Below are 18086 nucleotides of genomic sequence, written 5' to 3' on the forward strand. Positions count from 1 at the left end.
TATACTGAACAATAATTGGTACAGAGGCAACTACAAAACATTAAAGAGCAATTTAGCATGTAATCCACCTAACATGCACATCTTTGGAGTATGCTTGTCCCCTGACACTAAGGGGCAATTTACTATGGCCAATAAACTGGCCAATAAATACACATCTTTGGACTCTGGGAGGAAACCAGAGCACCTAGAGGAAACCCTTGCTGATAATGTGCAAATTCCATACAGACTACGCACATTCTCCTGTGATCTGTTTCCCAACTTCATTGTTGGCCTTTCAGTCCCGATAAAAGCTAAAGAATGATTATAAGCTATTTGTGAATCTGAAACCAAAAGAGAAAGTGTTGGAAAATCTCAGCAGGTTTGGCAGCATCTGTACAGAGAGAGAAGAGCTGACATATCATAGAACCTATGCAGTACAGAGAGAGGCCATTAGGCTCATCGAGTCTGCACCAACAACAATCCCACCCAGACCCTATTCCCGCAACCCCACATATTTACCCCCAATCCCTCTAACATACGCATCCCGAGCTACCAAGGCGGAATTTAACATAGCCAATGCAGCTAACCCACACATCTTTTGGACTGTGGGATGAAACTAGAGTATCTGGAGGAAACCCATGCAGACATGGAGAGAACGTGCAAACTCCACACAGTCAGTGATCCAAGCCAGGAATCAAACCCGGGTGCCTGGCACTGTGAGGTAACAGTGCTAACCACAATGCCACGGTGCCATTTTGAGTCCAGATTACCTTTTGTCAAAGCTAAAAGGCATAGAAAGTGGGAGATATTTATACTGCAGGGTGAGGGAATGAAAGATGAATCATAGCCACAGAAACCAGGGGAAAATGTTTATTTGGAATTACGAGTTTTTGGTGCACTGCTCGTTCATCAGGTGAGTCGCTCACCTAACGAAGCAGCAGCGCTCCGAAAGCTGGTGATTCCAAATAAACCTGTTGGACTTTAACCTGGTGTTGTGAGACTTCTTACTGTGTTTACCCCAGTCCAACGCCGGCATCTCCACCTCATCCCTATTCAGGCAGCAGAGGAGTTCCGCGCAGGCGTAGTACAGGCCATGTTCTGAGCTTGCGCAGTGGGAGTGCTGGCTGTCGGGAGTTCCTTGTTTCTTGTCCTTGCGGCGGGTCAGGAAGCGGCGGGTCCGAGGGAGAGACTGCTGCAAAGGTAGGACGGAAAGGCTTCATAAACAACCAGTGAAGGCTGCAAACCTCGAATAAGAAGGTTCCAGGCCAGTCCCGAGTTTGTCCTGAGCCGCTCTGCTTCCCGCAGAGACAAACCCGGAAGAAGGACCGCCAGCTTCTCCAGGCAAGGTGCAGTAGTGCGCATGCGTGGTGCTCCCTGCCAGCAGGAGGAGAGAGATTGTGAATGTCTATCCTGGGATGAGAGTGATGGATTTTAAAACTCCTTTTACAGGGAGTTAGGGTTTATTTATTGGTGTCACAACTATGCTTACATTGACACCGCATTGAAGTTACTGTGAAAACCCCCAAGTCGCCACACTCCAGTGCCTGTTCGGATGCACTGAGGGAGTTGGAGGGGGAGGATTTGTCAATGAGAATTTTAAGCCAAGCATCACTTCAACATTGATAGAATCTCCAGATTCATTAGGATCTGGATAGTTCACAAAGGAAATTTCCGTTCATCCAATACTGGATGCCATAAGAGTTAAAGAACAAAGAAAATACAGCACAGGAAAAGACCCTTCGGTTCTCCAAACCTGTGTCGATCATGGTGCCCAAAATTATCTAAAAAGTACCTTCTGCCCTTACTTCATCCATATCCGTCTACTCCCTCCCCATTCATGTACCCATTCAGATGCCTGTTAAATGTTGCTAATGTCCCTCCTTCCACCACCTCCTCTGGCAGCATGTTCCAGGCATGCACCACTCTCTTTGTGAAAAACTTCCCCTGCATATCTCCCTTAAACTCCCGCTCCCCCCCCTTCACCTTGAACCTGTACCCCCTTGTAATTGACACTTCCACCCTGGGAAAAAGCATCTGAATATCCACCTTGTCTATGCCTTTCAGAATTTTTTCACCTCTATCAGATCTCCCCTCTGCCTCTGTCTTTACAGTGAAAACAATCCTAGTTTGTTCAACCACTCCTCATAGCTGATGTCCTCGAGACCAAGCAACATCCTGGTCAACCTTTAGTCAGGACAGTGTGTGAATACCAGTGATGATGTTCACAGACTCCTGATACCTGATCTCACCAAGTGATCGAGGTTGAGCGTTTGGGAGATTTTAAAGTCTTGGTTGATTGTCGATATGACTCCTGCCTCTTCCATCTTCTCCGTCTCACCCCTTTCCCTGAAGGAAATTTGTGAATCAGTTGAATTTTTTACAACAATCTGGCAGCTTTCATGGTCATGTTTTCCTCCTGTCGGCCCCACTAATTACCAGATTCATGCAGCTCAATTTCACAACCTGTTTTGTGGGTTCTCTCTCTCACTCCCTTTTTTCTGTTTCAAATCAATTTCACAGGATTTCGAGAGGGCTTGCAGTCAGGAGATTCAAACCAAACATCATATCTGGATCTGACAGTTGCATAACTTATCACAGTGTAAATATCAGCAGATTTTGAACATGGCAAGAAAAAGCACCGTTCACACTGGGGAGAAACCGTACACGTGTTCTGTGTGTGGAAGAGGCTTCAGCCACTTATCTTACCTGTCAACACACAATTGCAGTCACACCAAGAAGAAACCGTGGAAATGTGAGGACTGTGGGAAGAGATTCCAATCCCCATCTCACCTGGAAATGCATTGCCGCAGTCACACTGGGGAGAAACCATTCATCTGCTCTGACTGTGGGAAGGGATTCACTCAGTTAACCAACTTGCTAAGACACCAGGAAGTCCACAATGGGAAGAGGCTATTGAGCTCCTCTGAGTGTGGGATGAAACGCCAGCGAGTTCAGACCAGGGAGAAGCCATTCATCTGCTCCGAATGTGGGAAGAGATTCTCAAGGTCGCCTAACCTGCTGGCACACCAGCGAGTTCATACTGAGGACAGACCTTTTAAATGCCCAGACTGTGGGAAGTGCTTTAAAAGTGCAGGGGAACTCATGTCCCATCAACATATTCACACTGACGAGAGACCTTTCAGGTGCTCTGACTGTGGGAGTGGGTTCAAGTCATCCAATGCCCTAATTAAACACCAGCGCACTCACACTGATGAGAGACCTTTCAGATGCTCTCAGTGTGGCACTGCATTCAGGCAATCGAGTGACCTGTCTGTACACTGGCGCACTCACACTGGGGAGAGGCCATTCTCCTGCTCTCAATGTGGGAAGGGATTCACTCACTCATCTAGTCTGCAGAGACACCAGCGAATTCACACTCATGAGAAACCTTACATCTGCTCCAAATGTGGGAAGGGATTCAGTCAGTCCACCAATTTGCTAACACACCAGCAAGTTCACACTACTGAGAGACCATTTAAATGCCCAGAATGTGGGAAGTGCTATAAAAGTTCTGCGAAGCTGCTGTGCCATCAACGTGTCCACACTGATGAGAGCCCATTCAGGTGCTCTCACTGTGGGATTGGGTTCAAGACATCATCTGCCCTCACATCACATCGGCGCACTCACACTGAGGAGAGACCTTTTAAATGCGCAGAATGTGGAAAAAGCTTTAAACGTTCAGGGGAACTCGTATGCCATCAACGAGTTCACACTGAGGAGAGACCTTTTAAATGTCCAGACTGCGGGAAGGGCTTTAAGATTTCCTGCAATCTGGTGTCCCATCGACGCGTTCACACTGGAGAGAGACCGTTCAGATGCTCTGATTGTGGGACTGCATTCAGAGAATTATGTCATCTCACTGTACACCAGCGCATTCACACTGGGGAGAGGCCGTTCACCTGCTCAGAATGTGGAAAGGGATTTTCTCATTCATTCAACTTGCTGATACACAAGCGAGTTCACACTGGGGAGAAGCCGTACACCTGCTCTGTGTGTGGGAAGGGATTTGCTCATTCATCCAATCTGCTAACACACCAGCGTGTTCACAAGTGAGTGGATTTTGCCATCAATTACATCCAGAAAGGAACCATATTCATTGGGCTCTGTTTCTGCTGATGTATATTCCATCTCAGGGTGGTACGGTAACAGTTGTTAGTACTGCTGCATCACAGCGCTAGGGATCCAAGTTCAATTCTGGCCCTGGAATGCTGGATGACTGTCTGTGTGTGTTTCCTCCCACAGTCCAAAGATATGTGGGTTAGGTTGATTGGCCATGCTAGGTGGCTCCTCATTGTCAGAGGGATTGGCAGAGCAAATACATGGAGTTACTGGGTGGGAATATTGTCAGTGTATGCTCAATGAGCCAAATGGCCTCCTTCTGCACTTAGGTATTCTAGGTTTGTCTTAAACATTGTGAATATTTTTAATATCTCTAATACAAGTCATTTCCTTTTGAAGGGCTCTCCCTCTCCCCTGTTTTCTCCATCCTCACCTCCAACAACAAGTGTGAGCAGCCCATGGAAATGCTTTGTCACTAAGATTGAGATAATCCCACCAGCTGTCTCTGCTGCTTTGCTCCATTCCATTAGCCTAATGGGCCAAACTGTCTCTCAACATCCTTCTTGGAACTCCCACTCTTCTCCATCCAGTCTCACACACACCAGTGGGTTCATACTGCAGAGAGAGGATTTAAATTCTGCAACTGTGACAGGAGCTTTAAAAATGCACTTCACTGATGGTTCACCAGTGAATTCACTCTGGTTCCACTCCACTCATCTGCTCTCAGTGTAGTAAGAGATTCAGGCAATTGTCCATCCTGCAGCAACTGCAGACAGTTCACACCAGGAAGAGGTCATTCACCTGCTCCATGTAATGAAAGCAATTCACTGATTCATTCATTTTGTTAATTCACCAGTGAGTTCACACTGATGGAATATATTTTAAATGTGTTGATTGTGAAAAATGTTTTAAAATTTCTGTGGATCTGATGTGCTATCAGCAGGTTCACACTGACAGCAAATCCAGAGTCTCTCACTGTGAAACTGGGTTCAGCTGGTCATGTGAACTGAGTGTTCACGAGTGCACTCACTCTGGGTGAGGCCATTCACCTGCTCCAGTTTGGGAAGAGATTCACTCAGTTATCACACCTCAATACACATCAACTTGTTCACACTGATAAGGAATCTTTTCAAAGTTCTGACTGTGAGCAGAGATTTAAATGCAAAATGTATCTGCTGATACACAGATACATTCAAAGACTATTCACCTGCTCCATGTGTGAGGAGAGATTCACTCAGTTATCTTACTTTCTAACACAGCAGAGTGTTCCTAAGTGACTACAGGGGCCGGATTTTGCTGTTATTCCTTCTGTGAATCACATTCAGCACTGAACTACGTTCATTCTGATATTTGAAATTTGTTTCTAATTATGTTAATAATCTCTGTAACTGGACTGAAGTTGAATATTCTAAATAAATGTGAAATAAAACAGATTTGTTTGAATACATTATTGCAGATGTTTGTCTTTCCCAGCTGAGTGTTTAACATTTACTGGCTGGAGCTCAGAAAGGGCAATATGGGGGAGGATCATACAGCAGGAACAGAAGTTCAGTCTGTTCCTGCCATAGGGTCACACTGAGAGGGACAAACAACACTTTGGTCTTTCTCATCTCTCTGACAGCAAAGTGGGTTAATCCTGAGGTGTGTCAGAAATATGTCCCAGCTGCTCTCTTCCATAGTCCAGAGCTCCTAGACTTGGAACAGAAGGCTCTTTTAACAGAAGGATCTAGATAGGCTGGGCGAATGGGCCAGGAAATGGCAAATGGAATTTAATGTTGGCAAGTGCAAGGTGGTCCACTTTGGTAGGAATAATGGTAGGAAGGATTATCACTTACGTGGCGAAAAACTGCAGCAGGCGACGGTGCAGAGGGACCTTGGGGTCCTTGTGCATGAGTCGCAAAAACCCAGCTTGCAGGTGCAGCAGGTGATCAGGAAGGCGAATGGGATGCTGGCCTTCTTAGCGAGGGGAATTGAATATAAAAGTAGGGAGGTCTTGCTGCGGCTGTATAGGGCATTGGTGAGGCCGCAGCTGGAGTACTGTGTGCAGTTTTGGGCACCGTACTTACGCAAGGATATTTTGGCCTTGGAGGGAGTGCAGAGGAGGTTTACTAGGCTGATGCCGGAGTTGAGGGGGTTGAGCTATGAGGAGAGGCTGAATAAACTAGGCTTGTACTCGTTAGAGTTTAGAAGAATGAGGGGAGATCTGATTGAGACGTATAAGATGATGAATGGGATGGATAGGATAGAGGTGGAGAGACTCTTCCTGCTCAGAAAGGATAGTAGGACTAGAGGGCACAGCCTCAAGATAAAGGGGGGGCGGTTTGGAACGGAGTTGAGGAGGAACTTCTTCACTCAAAGGGTGGTGAATCTCTGGAATTCTCTGCCCGTTGAAGTGGTGGAGGCTACCTCACTAAATATTTTTAAGACGCGGGTTGATGGGTTTTTGATGAGAGAGGGGATTAAGGGTTATGGGGAGAGGGCGGGAATGTGGAACTGAGCCACGACAGATCAGCCATGATCTTATTGAATGGCGGGGCAGGCTCGAAGGGCTAGATGGTCTACTCCTGCTCCTATTTCTTATGTATGTTTCTTATATCTATGTTTAGAGTCAGGATGAATAATTGTGAAAGAAAATCAAAATACTACATATGCTGGAAATCTGAAATAAAAACAAAGCTAGAAAAACTCAGCAGGTCTGGCAGCATTTCTGCAGAAACAGAGCTAATGTTTTGGAACTGAAGAAGAGTCATATTGGACTGGAAACATTGACTCTGTTTCTGTTTTTACAGATACTGTCACAGCTGCAGAGAGTTTGCAACAATTCTGGCTTTTGAACAAAGGTGAAGGCTGTCAAATCAAAGATTAGTGTAAAACTACGACCTGTTCCTGACTGGAAGTGAAACAGCAGGTTTAAATTTCCAGACTGATAAATGATTACACTATGCACACTATTTCGAGGAAGGTGTTAACTAATTTAAAATAAGCCTGTTTAAATATATTTTCATAGAAAATAGGAGCAGGAGTAAGCCATTCTCGGCCAGTCATTATGATCATGGACCAGGGAAGATGTATTTATATTTGACAATATCAAGTGGCAATGGCGGTGCTAGTACCCAGCGTGCACCGAGAGAGTGACTACACCCTATCTTGAATACAGGCGATCATTGCGCAGGCTCAGTGCTGCTCTGGCTGGAGCATGCGCAGTGCAGTGTAGGCGGTGATCGGATGGGATGGTGTTGGAGCAGCAGGGAGAACAGAAACTGGAGACAGCGGTGAGTGAGATTAAGTGGAGCCTGAGGATCAAAAGGGAGGGCCCATAACACCCGGTGTAGGAAGCAGAGCTTTCGTAAACATTGGATATGAGCTTCAAACCACAAATAAGACGCCCGAGGCCCTGCTTGACCGATTTTGTAGCCTCCATCTTTAGAGAACAATGGGCAGCGTGGCCGCCATATTTATTGGAGGCAATGGACAGCAGGGTGGTAGCCATCTTTATAGGGGGCAATAGGCAACAGGGCGCATGTGCAACGCCACCTCTATAAGAGGCAATGGGCATTGATTCCAGAAGTTAGTTCCTGGCCTCCAGAATCGGTCTCTTTTCCATTAAGGCACAGAAACATTGAATTATTACACTACAGAAAATGACTAACCCGTCATGCATGTGCTGGTTCTCTACAAGGGAAATCAGTTCATCCCACTACTCTGTCTTTTCACTAACAAAACCAACAGAAAATATTTCCCATCCCAATTACCTGTGGAGAAAATTGTGATCAATTGCAGTCCATGTCGTGAAGGTGCTCCCCGCTAGGTCAGGAGTTACAAGCTATTCACCCAGTGATGATGAAGGGACGGTGATACATCTCTGTATACATCTCTGTGGCATAGTAGCACAGTGGTTAGCACTGCTGCTCCCGGGACCCAGATTTGATTCCCGGTGCGGGTCGCTGTGTGTGTGGAGTTTGCACATTCTACTTGTGTCTGCGTGGGTTTCATCTGGGTGCTCTAATTTCCTCCCACAGTCCAAAGATGTGCGGGTTAGGTTGATTGGCCATGGTAAAAAAATTGCCTTAGTGTCCTGAGATGCATAGGTTAGAGGGATTAATGGGTAAAATATGTGGGGGTAGGCCCTGGGTGGCATTGTGGTTGGTGCAGACTCAATGGGCTGAATAGCCTCTTTCTGCACTGTAGGGTTCTATGATTCTATGATCTCTGAATCAATAATTACAATATGTATTTATACAGCATCTTTCATGTACTGAAACATTCTGAGGTGATTCTCAGATGTGTTATAAAGCAACATTTGACACAGAGTCATGTGAGCAGACATGAGGGTGGATGGTTAAAGGCTTGGTTAAAGAGGTAATTTTAATGAGTATCTTAAAGGGGGGGGTAGGATGATATAGAGGGGGAGCAGTTTAAGGGGAAATTTGAAAGATTGTGGCCTTGGTAACTGGGAGTGCGTATACGTGGGATAGAGTGTTTAAAACTGTGAATGTTGAGGAATCTGGAATGAAAGGAATGCAGAGATACTGGAGGGTTGTGAGCCAAGAGGAGATTACAGAGGTAGGGAGGGGTGAAATCGTGGAGGGATTTGAGAACAAGGATGAGTAACTTAAAATGTTGATTCGTAAACAGGAGCCTTTGTAGCACAGGGGTGATGGGTGAACAAGATTTGGAATGAGTAAACACGTGGGCAGCAGAATTGTGATGACCTGAAGTTAATGGACAGGTTGAGTGAGGAAGACAGGCCAGGGGTGTGTTAGAATTATTAAGTCTAATGCTAACAAGCACTTAGATCCTGCATGGACCAGCTGGAGGGGGTATTCGCAGACATCATCAACATCTCTTCACAACAATCTGAGGTCTGCCTGTTTCAAGATGGCAACCATCATCCCAGTACCAAAGAAAAGCCAAGCAGTGTGCCTTCATGACTATCGTCTGGTGGGTCTAACATCCATCTTTATGAAGTGCTTCAAAAGGTTAGTCATGGCACGAATCAATTCCAGCCTCTCGGACTGCCTGGATCCAATACAGTTCACGTACTGCCTCAACAAGTCCACAGCAGACGCCAATTCCCTGCCCTGCACTCAACCCTGGAACATCTAGATTACAAAGACAGATATGTCAGACTCCTATTTATTGACTACAGCTCAGCCTTCAACACCATTATTCCCACAAAACTCATCTCCAAACTGCATAGCCTGGGCTCAGCTCCTCCCTCTGTGACTGGATGCTGAACTTTCTAACCCACAGACCACAATCAGTAAGGATAGGCAACAACACCTCCTCCTTGATCATCCTCAACACCGATGCCCCCACAAGGTTATGTTCTCAGCCCTTACTATACTCCTTATACACATATGACTGTGTGGCCAAATTTCCCTCCAACTCGATTTTCAAGTTTGCTGGTGACACCACCGTAGTGGGTTGGATCTCCAGCAATGACGAGACAGAGTACAGGAATGAGACAGAGAATCTGGTGAACTGGTGTGACAACAATAATCTCTCCCTTAACGTAAACAAAATTAAGGAAATTGTCATTGACTAAAGGAAACATAGTGGAGAACATGCCCTGTCTACATCAACGGGAATGAAATAGAAATGGATGAACGTTTCAAGTTTTTAGGAGTCCAGATAATTAACAACTTGTCCTGGTCCCCCCAAGCCAACACTGTAGTTAAGAAAGCCCACCCATACCTCTACTTTCTCAGAAGACTATGGAAAATCTCATGGGATCCAGGGTGAGGTAGCTAAATGCATACAAAATTGACTTGGTGACAGAAGCCAGACGGTGGTTGTAGAGGGTTGTTTTTCAAACTGGAGACCGGTGACCAGCAGAGTGTCTCAGGGATCGGTGCTGGGTCCACTGTTATCTGTCATTTCTATTAATGATTTGGATGAGAATATAGGAGGCATGGTTTGTAAGTTTGCAGATGACACCAAGATTGGTGGCGTAGTAGACAGTGAAGAAGGTTATCTTGGATTGCAACAGGATCTTGATCAATTGGGCCAGTGAGCCGATGAATGGCAGATAAAGTTTAATTCAGATAACTGCAAGGTGTTGCATTTTGGGAGATTGAACCAGGACAGGACTTACCCAGTTAATGGTAGGCCACTGGGGAGAGTTACAGAACAAAGAGATCTAAGCGTACAGGTTCATAGCTCATTGAGAGTGGAGTCACAGGTGGCCAGAGGGTGAAGAAGGCAATCAGCATGCTTGGTTTCATTGGTCAGAATATTGAATACAGGAGTTGTTGAAATTGTATAAGACATTGGTAAGGCCACACTTGGAATGCTGTGTTCCGTTCTGGTCACCCTATTATAGAAAGGATATTATTAAGCTAGAAAGAGTGCAGAAGAGATTTACTTGGATGCTACCGGGACTTGATGGTTTGAGTTATAAAGAGAGGCTGGACAGACTGGGACTTTTTTTTCTGGAGCATTAGAGGCTGAGGGGTGATCTTATAGAGGTCTATAAAACAACAAGAAGCATAGATCAGCTAGATAGTCAATATCTTTTCCCAAAGGTAAGGGAGTCTAAAACTAGAGGGCATCGGTTTAAGGTGAGAGGGGAGAGATACAAAAGGATCCAGAGGGGTAATTATTTCACACAGAGGGTGGTGAGTGTCTGGGACAAGCTGCCAGACATAGTAGTAGAGGTGGGTACAATTTTGGCTTTTAAAATAAGTTTAGACAGTTATGTGGGTAAGATGGGTATAGAGGGATAGGGGCCAAATGCAGGCAATTGGGACGAGCTTAGGTGTTTAAAAAATGGCAGCATAGCAAGTTGGGCCGAAGGGCCTGTTTCCTTGCTGTAAACCTGTATGACTATGAAATTTGGCATGTTAGCTGTGACTTTCACCAACTTTTACAGATGCACCATAGAAAGCATTAGCATTAGCTTGGTATGGCTCCTGCTCTGCCCAAGACTGCAAGGAACTACAGAAGGTTGTGAATGTAGCCCAATCCATCACACAAACCAGCCTGCCATCCATTGACCCTGTCTACACTTCCTACTGCCTTGCATAATTAAAGACTCCATGCACCTCGGATATTCTCTCTTCCACTTTCTTCTGTCGGGAAAAAGTTACAAAAATCTGAGGTCACGTACCAACCGACTCAAGGATAGCTTCTTCCCTGCTGCCATCAGACTTTTGAATGGACCAACGTTGCATTAAATTGATCTTTCTCTAAACCCTAGCTATGACTCTAGCACTACAGTCTCCTTTCCTTCTCTATGAACGGTATGCTTTGTCTGTATAGCATGCAGTAAACAATACTTTTCACTGTATACTAATACACGTGACAATAATAAATCAAATCAAATCGAAACAAAGGAGTGAGTGACAGTTTTAGCAGAGATGAACAGAATAGACTGGAGTTGGGTGATGTTACTGAGGTGGAACTGGTCTTGGTAATGATGTGGATTTGTGGTCAGATTCTCAGGTTGGGTGAAATATTTTGCTGTGGTTGTGAACAGTCTGGCTCAGTCTCAGACAATTTCCGCGGAGAGGGATGGAGTCAATGGGTAGAATTTGTAGCAAAGAGTGGAGACAATAACAGTAGTTTTCCCGGGATTAAAATGGAGGAAAATTCTAGCCCAGAGCTGGAGAGATGATTCAGGGACGGGTGGGAAATTGGTGCTAAAACCAAATCAACTTCACAACCTGCCTTTCTGTTTTTTTGTGAGTTCTCTCTCACTCCCTTCTTTCTGTTTTAAATCAATTTCACAGGGTGTTAGAAGGGGAAGATTTGCAGTCAGGGAAACTGAAACCAAACATCACATCAGGATCTGAATATCATTGGGTTTTTAACATGCAAGAAAACAGCAACGTTCACAGTGCATATAAACCATGGAAATCTGGAGACTGTGAGCAGGGATTCAGATCCCCGTCTGAGCTGGAAACTCATCATCCCCGTCACACTGGGGAGAGGCCGTTCACCTGCCCTGAGTGTGGGAAGGGATTCACTTGGTCATCCAACCTGTTGAGGCACCAACGTGTTCATAATGGGCAGAAGCCATTCACCTGCCCCGAGTGTGGGAAGGGATTCACACGATCATCTGGGCTGCAACAACACCACCGAGTTCACACCGGGGAGAGGCCGTTCACCTGCTGCAAGTGTGGGAAGGGATTTACTGATTCATCCACTCTGCTGAAACATCAGCAAGTTCACACTGATGAGAGACCATTCAAATGCCCGAACTGTGGAAAGTGCTATAAAAGTTCTCTGAACCTAATGCGACATCAGCTTGTTCACACTGATGAGAGACCCTTCAGATGCTCTCACTGCGAGACGGGGTTCAGACAATCATCTGAACTCACTGCACATCAGCGAATTCACACTGGGGAGAAGCCATTCATCTGTTTCAAATGTGGGAAGAGATTCACTCGGTCATCAGGGCTTCTACAACACCATCGAGTTCACACAGGGGAGAGAACATTCACCTGCTCCAAATGTGGCAAGGGATTCAGCGATTCATCCACTCTGCTGAAACACCAGCAAGTTCACACTGACGAGAGACCTTTTAAATGTGCTGACTGTGAGAAATGCTACAAAGGTTCTGCGGACCTGATGCGCCATCAGCTTGTTCACACTGACGAGAGACCGTTCAGGTGCTCTCACTGCGGGACTGGGTTTAGACAATTATGTCAACTGACTGCACACCAGCGGATTCACACTGGGGAGAAGCCATTCATTTGTTTGCGGTGTGAGAAAGGATTTACTCAGTCAGCCACCCTGCAGAGACACCAGCGAATTCACACTGGGGAGAGACCATTCATCTGCTTCGTGTGTGGGAAGAGATTCACTCGCTCATCCACCCTGATGAGTCACCAGCGAGTTCACAAATAATCAGTGACTGGATTTTACTATAAATCACATCCAGGAATGAATTATGTTCATTGACGTCCATTTCTACTGATACGTCAAGAAAATCTGAGAAATTAAAATATTTTCTGTGGGTACATTCTGATTTTTTTTTAAACTGGTGAAGTGAGTGGTAATTAGAAAAGGAGACGGAATGGCTGTGTGAATTTAAACTGTGAGGACTTTTTATGCATCCGTGGGACATGGGCGTCACTGCACAGCCAGCATTTATTGCCATCCCTAGTAACCATTGAACTGAGCGGCTTACTAGGCCATTTCAGAGGGGAGTTGACAGTCGATCATATTGCTATGGCTCCGGAGTCTCACGTAGGATAGACAGGTAGGGACAACAGATTTCCTTCCCCAAAAGGACATTCATGGGGCGTCACAGTGGTTAGCACTGTTGCCTCACAGCGCCAGGGACCTGGGTTCAATTCCTGGCATGGGTCACTGTCTGTGTGGAGTTTGCATGTTCTCTGCGTGGGTTTCCTCAGGTAGTCCAGTTTCCTCTCAGTCTGAAAGACATGCTGGTGAGGTGCATTGACTCGAACAAATGCTGGAGTGTGGCGACCAGGGGAATTTCACAGTAACTTCACTGCACTGTTAACGTAAGCCTACTTGTGACTAATAAACAAACTTTACTTTTTACTTTACTGAACCAAATGTTTTTTTTCCTGACAATTAACTGGTTTCATGGTCAGCAGTAGATTCTTAATTCTGATTTTTTTTATTGAATTCAATTATTTTTATTGAATTAGATGTATGAGGCAAGTTTTTTTTTACAGGGGGTAGTAGATGCCTGGAACTCAATGCCGGGAGTTAGTGGAAGCAGATATGATAGTGACTTAAGGGGCGCCTGGACAAATGCATGAATAAGATGGGAAGAGAGAGATATGGTCCGCAAAGGTGTTTTTAGTTCAGACAGGCAGCATGGTCAGTACTGGCTTGGAGGGCCAAAGGGCCTGTTCCTGTGCTGTAATTTTCTTTTTTCTTGTTCTTTGTTCAAATTACACTACTTGGTATGGTGGGATTTGAACCCAGTCCCCAGAACATTAGCTGAGTCTAGAGATAATAGCACTGGGCCATCACCTCCCATCTGGAACAAAACTGTTTTCATCACTAAGGCTCCGCTGTGATGTAATAGTCTCTATGACATCATCGCAGCAGAACTGGATGACATCATCAGAGTCCATTGTTTCTGAATGATCCACATCAATAACAGGAAATACTCATCAAGCTGAGCACATTATCTAGGCTGACACTCCAGTCTGACATTGAGGGACTGCTTCACTCCGACACACACACTGTCCTTCACATGGAGCTTGTGCAGTTCTGGCCACAACTTTCCAATCTTCCTTACAGAGTAATGGTGACAAAGGGTTGTGAGAAATTGTAAATGTTACATCCCTGTTCAAAAACACAGCAATTACAGAACAATTAGCTTAACATCAGCAGTAAGGAAAAGCTAATAATCTGAGACACAATCAACTGACATTTGAAAAAGTATGGATTATAATTTCCAGTATGTTTTGTTTTTAAATACTGAAAACTTCCCTGGATCTCAAGGCTTGGACAGACACTCTGAAAGGTATAGGGAGCTGGGACTTGTCCATGATAGGAAACAATACTTTTCACTGTATGCTAATACATGTCACAATAACAAATCAAATGTTAAAAAAATGAGTGTAACTGAAAGTCTGAAATAATCTAGAGTTAGAAAGGAGAAAAGAATGGGACATCAATTAATCTCTTATCCTGGAGAAATCAAGAATTTGACACACCATGTGTTTGAAACAAAGCTGATTTATTTAACAGACATCAGGATATGAAACTCCCGCCCAGATACAGAGATTATTATCAGAAGAAATAAACGTAAATTGTCTGAATGAAGATGGTCGAGAGGAGATTGATCGAGGTATTCAAGATCCTGAGGAGTTGGGCAGGTGAAATAGTGAGAAAATATTCCCACCAAGAGGACATCAAGAACCAGAGGACACAGACCTACGTTAATGGGGAAAACAGAGTCAAAGTGATGTGAGAAAAATTATTTTCACCGAGAGGGTGGTTGGAATCTGGAATAAACTTCCTGTGAGGGCAGTGGAGGCAAGTTTGATCAAGATACTCAAAAGAGAATTGGATTATCTGAAAAGAAAGAATGTGCAAGGTTGCAGGGGGGTGGAATTAGGCTCTTATCATTCACAGGTTTTAAGTCGGTCCAGCTCATGTCCAACGAGGGGCATACACGCAATGGGTCGTACTGGGGCTGCTCTTGGTTGTTCGAGATTGGCCTAGTGCTTCATGTCGTTAGTGTGTGCCTAAACTGGACCAGATACTGGGCAAGACAACAGCTCAGTGACTATCGCTGATTGCTGTGCAGACACATGGATTTGGGCCGGTGTCTGTGGGAGTTTGCGCATTCTCCCCGCGCTTGCGTGGGTTTTCTCCGGGTGCTCCGGTTTCCTCCCACACCCCAAAGATGTGCTGTTAGGCTGATTGGCAGGAATAAATTGTCCCTAAATCAGATTCCCTCAATCTGGATGGCCATAAAACATTAGACAGGGGTCATGGGTGGACTAGGGGGACTGGTGGTGTTGAGATGGCGGCGCAGGCTGGTTGGGCTGAAGGGCCTGTTTCCCGGGCTGATTTTGTTCTTTGTTCTTTCGGTGAGCCAGTGCAGACTTGATGGACTGAATGGCTCTTTCTGTACTGTAAAGAATGTGATGAGAGTTCCTGAATGATGGGGAAAGATCACAGACAGCAGTTCTCAAAGAGAAACTGCAACCCCCAAAACGCAATCAGCTCTCGATCGAGAATATTAAGCTGCAGCCCACCTACAGGGATTAGTAACATCAGCAGAAACAAACCTCAAATTTCAGAATGAATGTGGCTCACTCCTGGATGTGATTAACAGCAGCAGCTACAGTTGAATCCACTCCCTGCACTCACTCATGAAGTCGCTGGTGTGTCACCAGGTGGGAGGAGGTGGTGAATCCCTTCCCACACTCTGAGCAGGTGAATGGTCTCTCCCCAGTGTGAAGTCGCTGATGTGCTTTGAGGCTGGATGAATGTCTGAAGCTCTTTCCACAGTCAGTGCAGCTGAACGGCCTTTCCTCAGTGTGAACTCGTTGGTGTGTCACAAGGTTGGATGAATTAATGAATCGCTTCCCACACACGGAGCAGGTGAACGGCCTCTCCCCAGTGTGAACTCTCCGGTGTAATTGCAGGTTATACATCTGGATGAATCCCTTGCCACAAACAGAGCAAGTGTATGGTCTCTCTCCAGTGTGAACTCGCTGGTGTAATATTAGGCAGGATGATTGAGTAAATTCCTTCCAACACACAGGGCAGGTGAAGGGTCTCTCCCCAGTGTGGCTGCGTCGATGAGTTTCCAGTTTGGATGGGCAAGTGAATGCTTTCCCACAGTCCCCACACATCCACGGTTTCTCTATGATGTCAGTATCATCATGTCTCTCCATATTGGGTGATTAGTTGAAGCTTTGTCCACACAAAGAACACATGCACAGATTCACATTGCCGTGAATGGTGTGAGTTTTTTCAGGCTGTGTAACTGGTTCAAGCTCTTTCCACAGTCAGTTCACTGGAAAACCCTCACTCGGTTGTATGTGTGTCTCAGTGCTTTTCCAGTCACATTGATGTTGAAATCTTTTCCTGCACTCCATGTTCAAAGGCTGATAGTCTTCAGGTGCTGGTGAATCGAGCGACTGTTAAATCTTGATTCCATTTTTCTGACTGTAAATCTTCCCCTTCAAATATCCTGCAAAAGGAGTTTACAAAACTACTGTCAGTCCAGCACAGAAATTCTGATCAGATAAATCTAATTTTGAAACAATATCTTTTCTGCTGTTGTTCCCAAAAACAGTAAACCCGTCTCCCAGTACTCCCTCCTCCCTGGGGAAAAGGCAGCACAGTGGTTAGCACTGCTGCATCACAGCACCAGGTACCTGCATTTGATTCCCAGCTTGCATCACTATGTGTGTGTAAGTTACATATTCTCCCTGTGTCTGCATGGGTTTCTTTTGGGTGCTCCAATTTCTTCCCACAGTCCAAAGATGTGTGTTTTAGGTGGATTGGCTATGCTAAATTACCCCTTAGTGTCAGGGGGTCTAGCTAAGGTAAATGCATGGGGTAATGGGGATAGGGCCTGCATGGGATTGTGGTCAGTGCAGACTCGATGGACTGAATGGCCTCCTTCGGCACTGTAGGATTCCATGAGATCCAAATGAAACGTTGCATATTTTTCATGCTTCCTTACAACTAATTTGTACAAATCACTGCAATGCCAGTTCCCCCCATCTCTGGAATCACCTCTAACATTGCTCCGATTCTGGCTTCCTGCACATTCCCTATTTTAATCACTCCAACATTAGTGACCAGACCTTCAGTGCGCAGGGATGAATTCTCAAAGAATTCCTAGAATGCAGAAGGAAATCATTTGGCCCATCAAGTCTGCATCGACTTTCTGAATATTTTCCCCCGATCTATACCTGTAACCCACATTTTTACCCCATTAATCCCCCTTACATGCACATCTTAAAGCAGAGCGTAAAGGAGAACATACCCCTGTTTACATCAACAGGAATGAAGTAGAAAGCGTCGAGAACTTCAAGTTTTTAGGTGTCCTGATTACCAACAACCTGTCTTGATTTCCCCATGCCGACACTATAGTTAAGAAAGCCCATCAACGCACATCTTTTACAAATGCACCATAGAAAGCATTCTTTCTGGTTGTATCACAGCTTGGTGTGACTCTTGTTCTGCCCAAGACTGGAAAGATCTACAAAGGATCATGAATGTAGCCCAATCCATCACACAAACCAGCCTCCCATCCATTGACTCTGTCTACACTTCCCACTGCCTCAGCAAAGCAGCCAACATAATTAAGGACCCCGCACACCCCGGACATTCTCTTTACCACTTTCTCCCTTTGAAAAAAGATACAAAAGTCTGAGGTCACGTACCAACTGACTCAAGAACAGCTTCTTCCCTGCTGCTTCAGACTTACCTTGCATTAAGTTGATCTACACCCTAAATATGACTATATTCTGCACTCTCTCATGTCCTTGTCTATGAATGGTTTGGCCTGTACAACGTGCAAGAAACAATAATTTTCACTATGTTAATAGACGTGACAATCAAATTAAATCAAATCTTTATACACG

The 18086-nt window shown here is 45.2% G+C and overlaps 2 protein-coding genes across 2 annotated transcripts in view; both read left to right on the forward strand.

Moving 5' to 3' along the window:
* The window catches only part of LOC145363731 (uncharacterized), a 469439-nt gene that overhangs the window by 191814 nt on the left and 259539 nt on the right, over positions 1–18086 (forward strand). The gene's annotated exons all lie outside the window — the stretch shown is intronic.
* LOC145363589 (uncharacterized) lies at positions 1169–13078 on the forward strand. Its single transcript, XM_080218772.1, has 4 exons — positions 1169–1325; positions 2500–4028; positions 7248–7310; positions 11772–13078. The coding sequence occupies exons 2-4, from the start codon at positions 2602–2604 to the stop codon at positions 12889–12891; spliced, it is 2610 nt and encodes an 869-aa protein (XP_080074898.1). The 5' UTR covers positions 1169–1325; positions 2500–2601; the 3' UTR covers positions 12892–13078.

Source organism: Carcharhinus amblyrhynchos, unplaced genomic scaffold (genome assembly GCF_965287045.1).
Source record: "Carcharhinus amblyrhynchos unplaced genomic scaffold, sCarAmb.v2.hapA scaffold_39, whole genome shotgun sequence".
NCBI classification, from domain to species: domain Eukaryota; kingdom Metazoa; phylum Chordata; class Chondrichthyes; order Carcharhiniformes; family Carcharhinidae; genus Carcharhinus; species Carcharhinus amblyrhynchos.

Excerpts from the sequence above, each read along its gene's own strand:
- LOC145363589 (XM_080218772.1), top strand. The coding sequence starts at position 2,602 with ATGGCAAGAAAAAGCACCGTTCACACTGGGGAGAAACCGTACACGTGT. Across the intron at positions 4,029-7,247 it reads ACACACCAGCGTGTTCACAA|TGTAGGCGGTGATCGGATGG; the intron begins GTGAGTGGATTT and ends TGCGCAGTGCAG. Across the intron at positions 7,311-11,771 it reads AACAGAAACTGGAGACAGCG|GGTGTTAGAAGGGGAAGATT; the intron begins GTGAGTGAGATT and ends TCAATTTCACAG.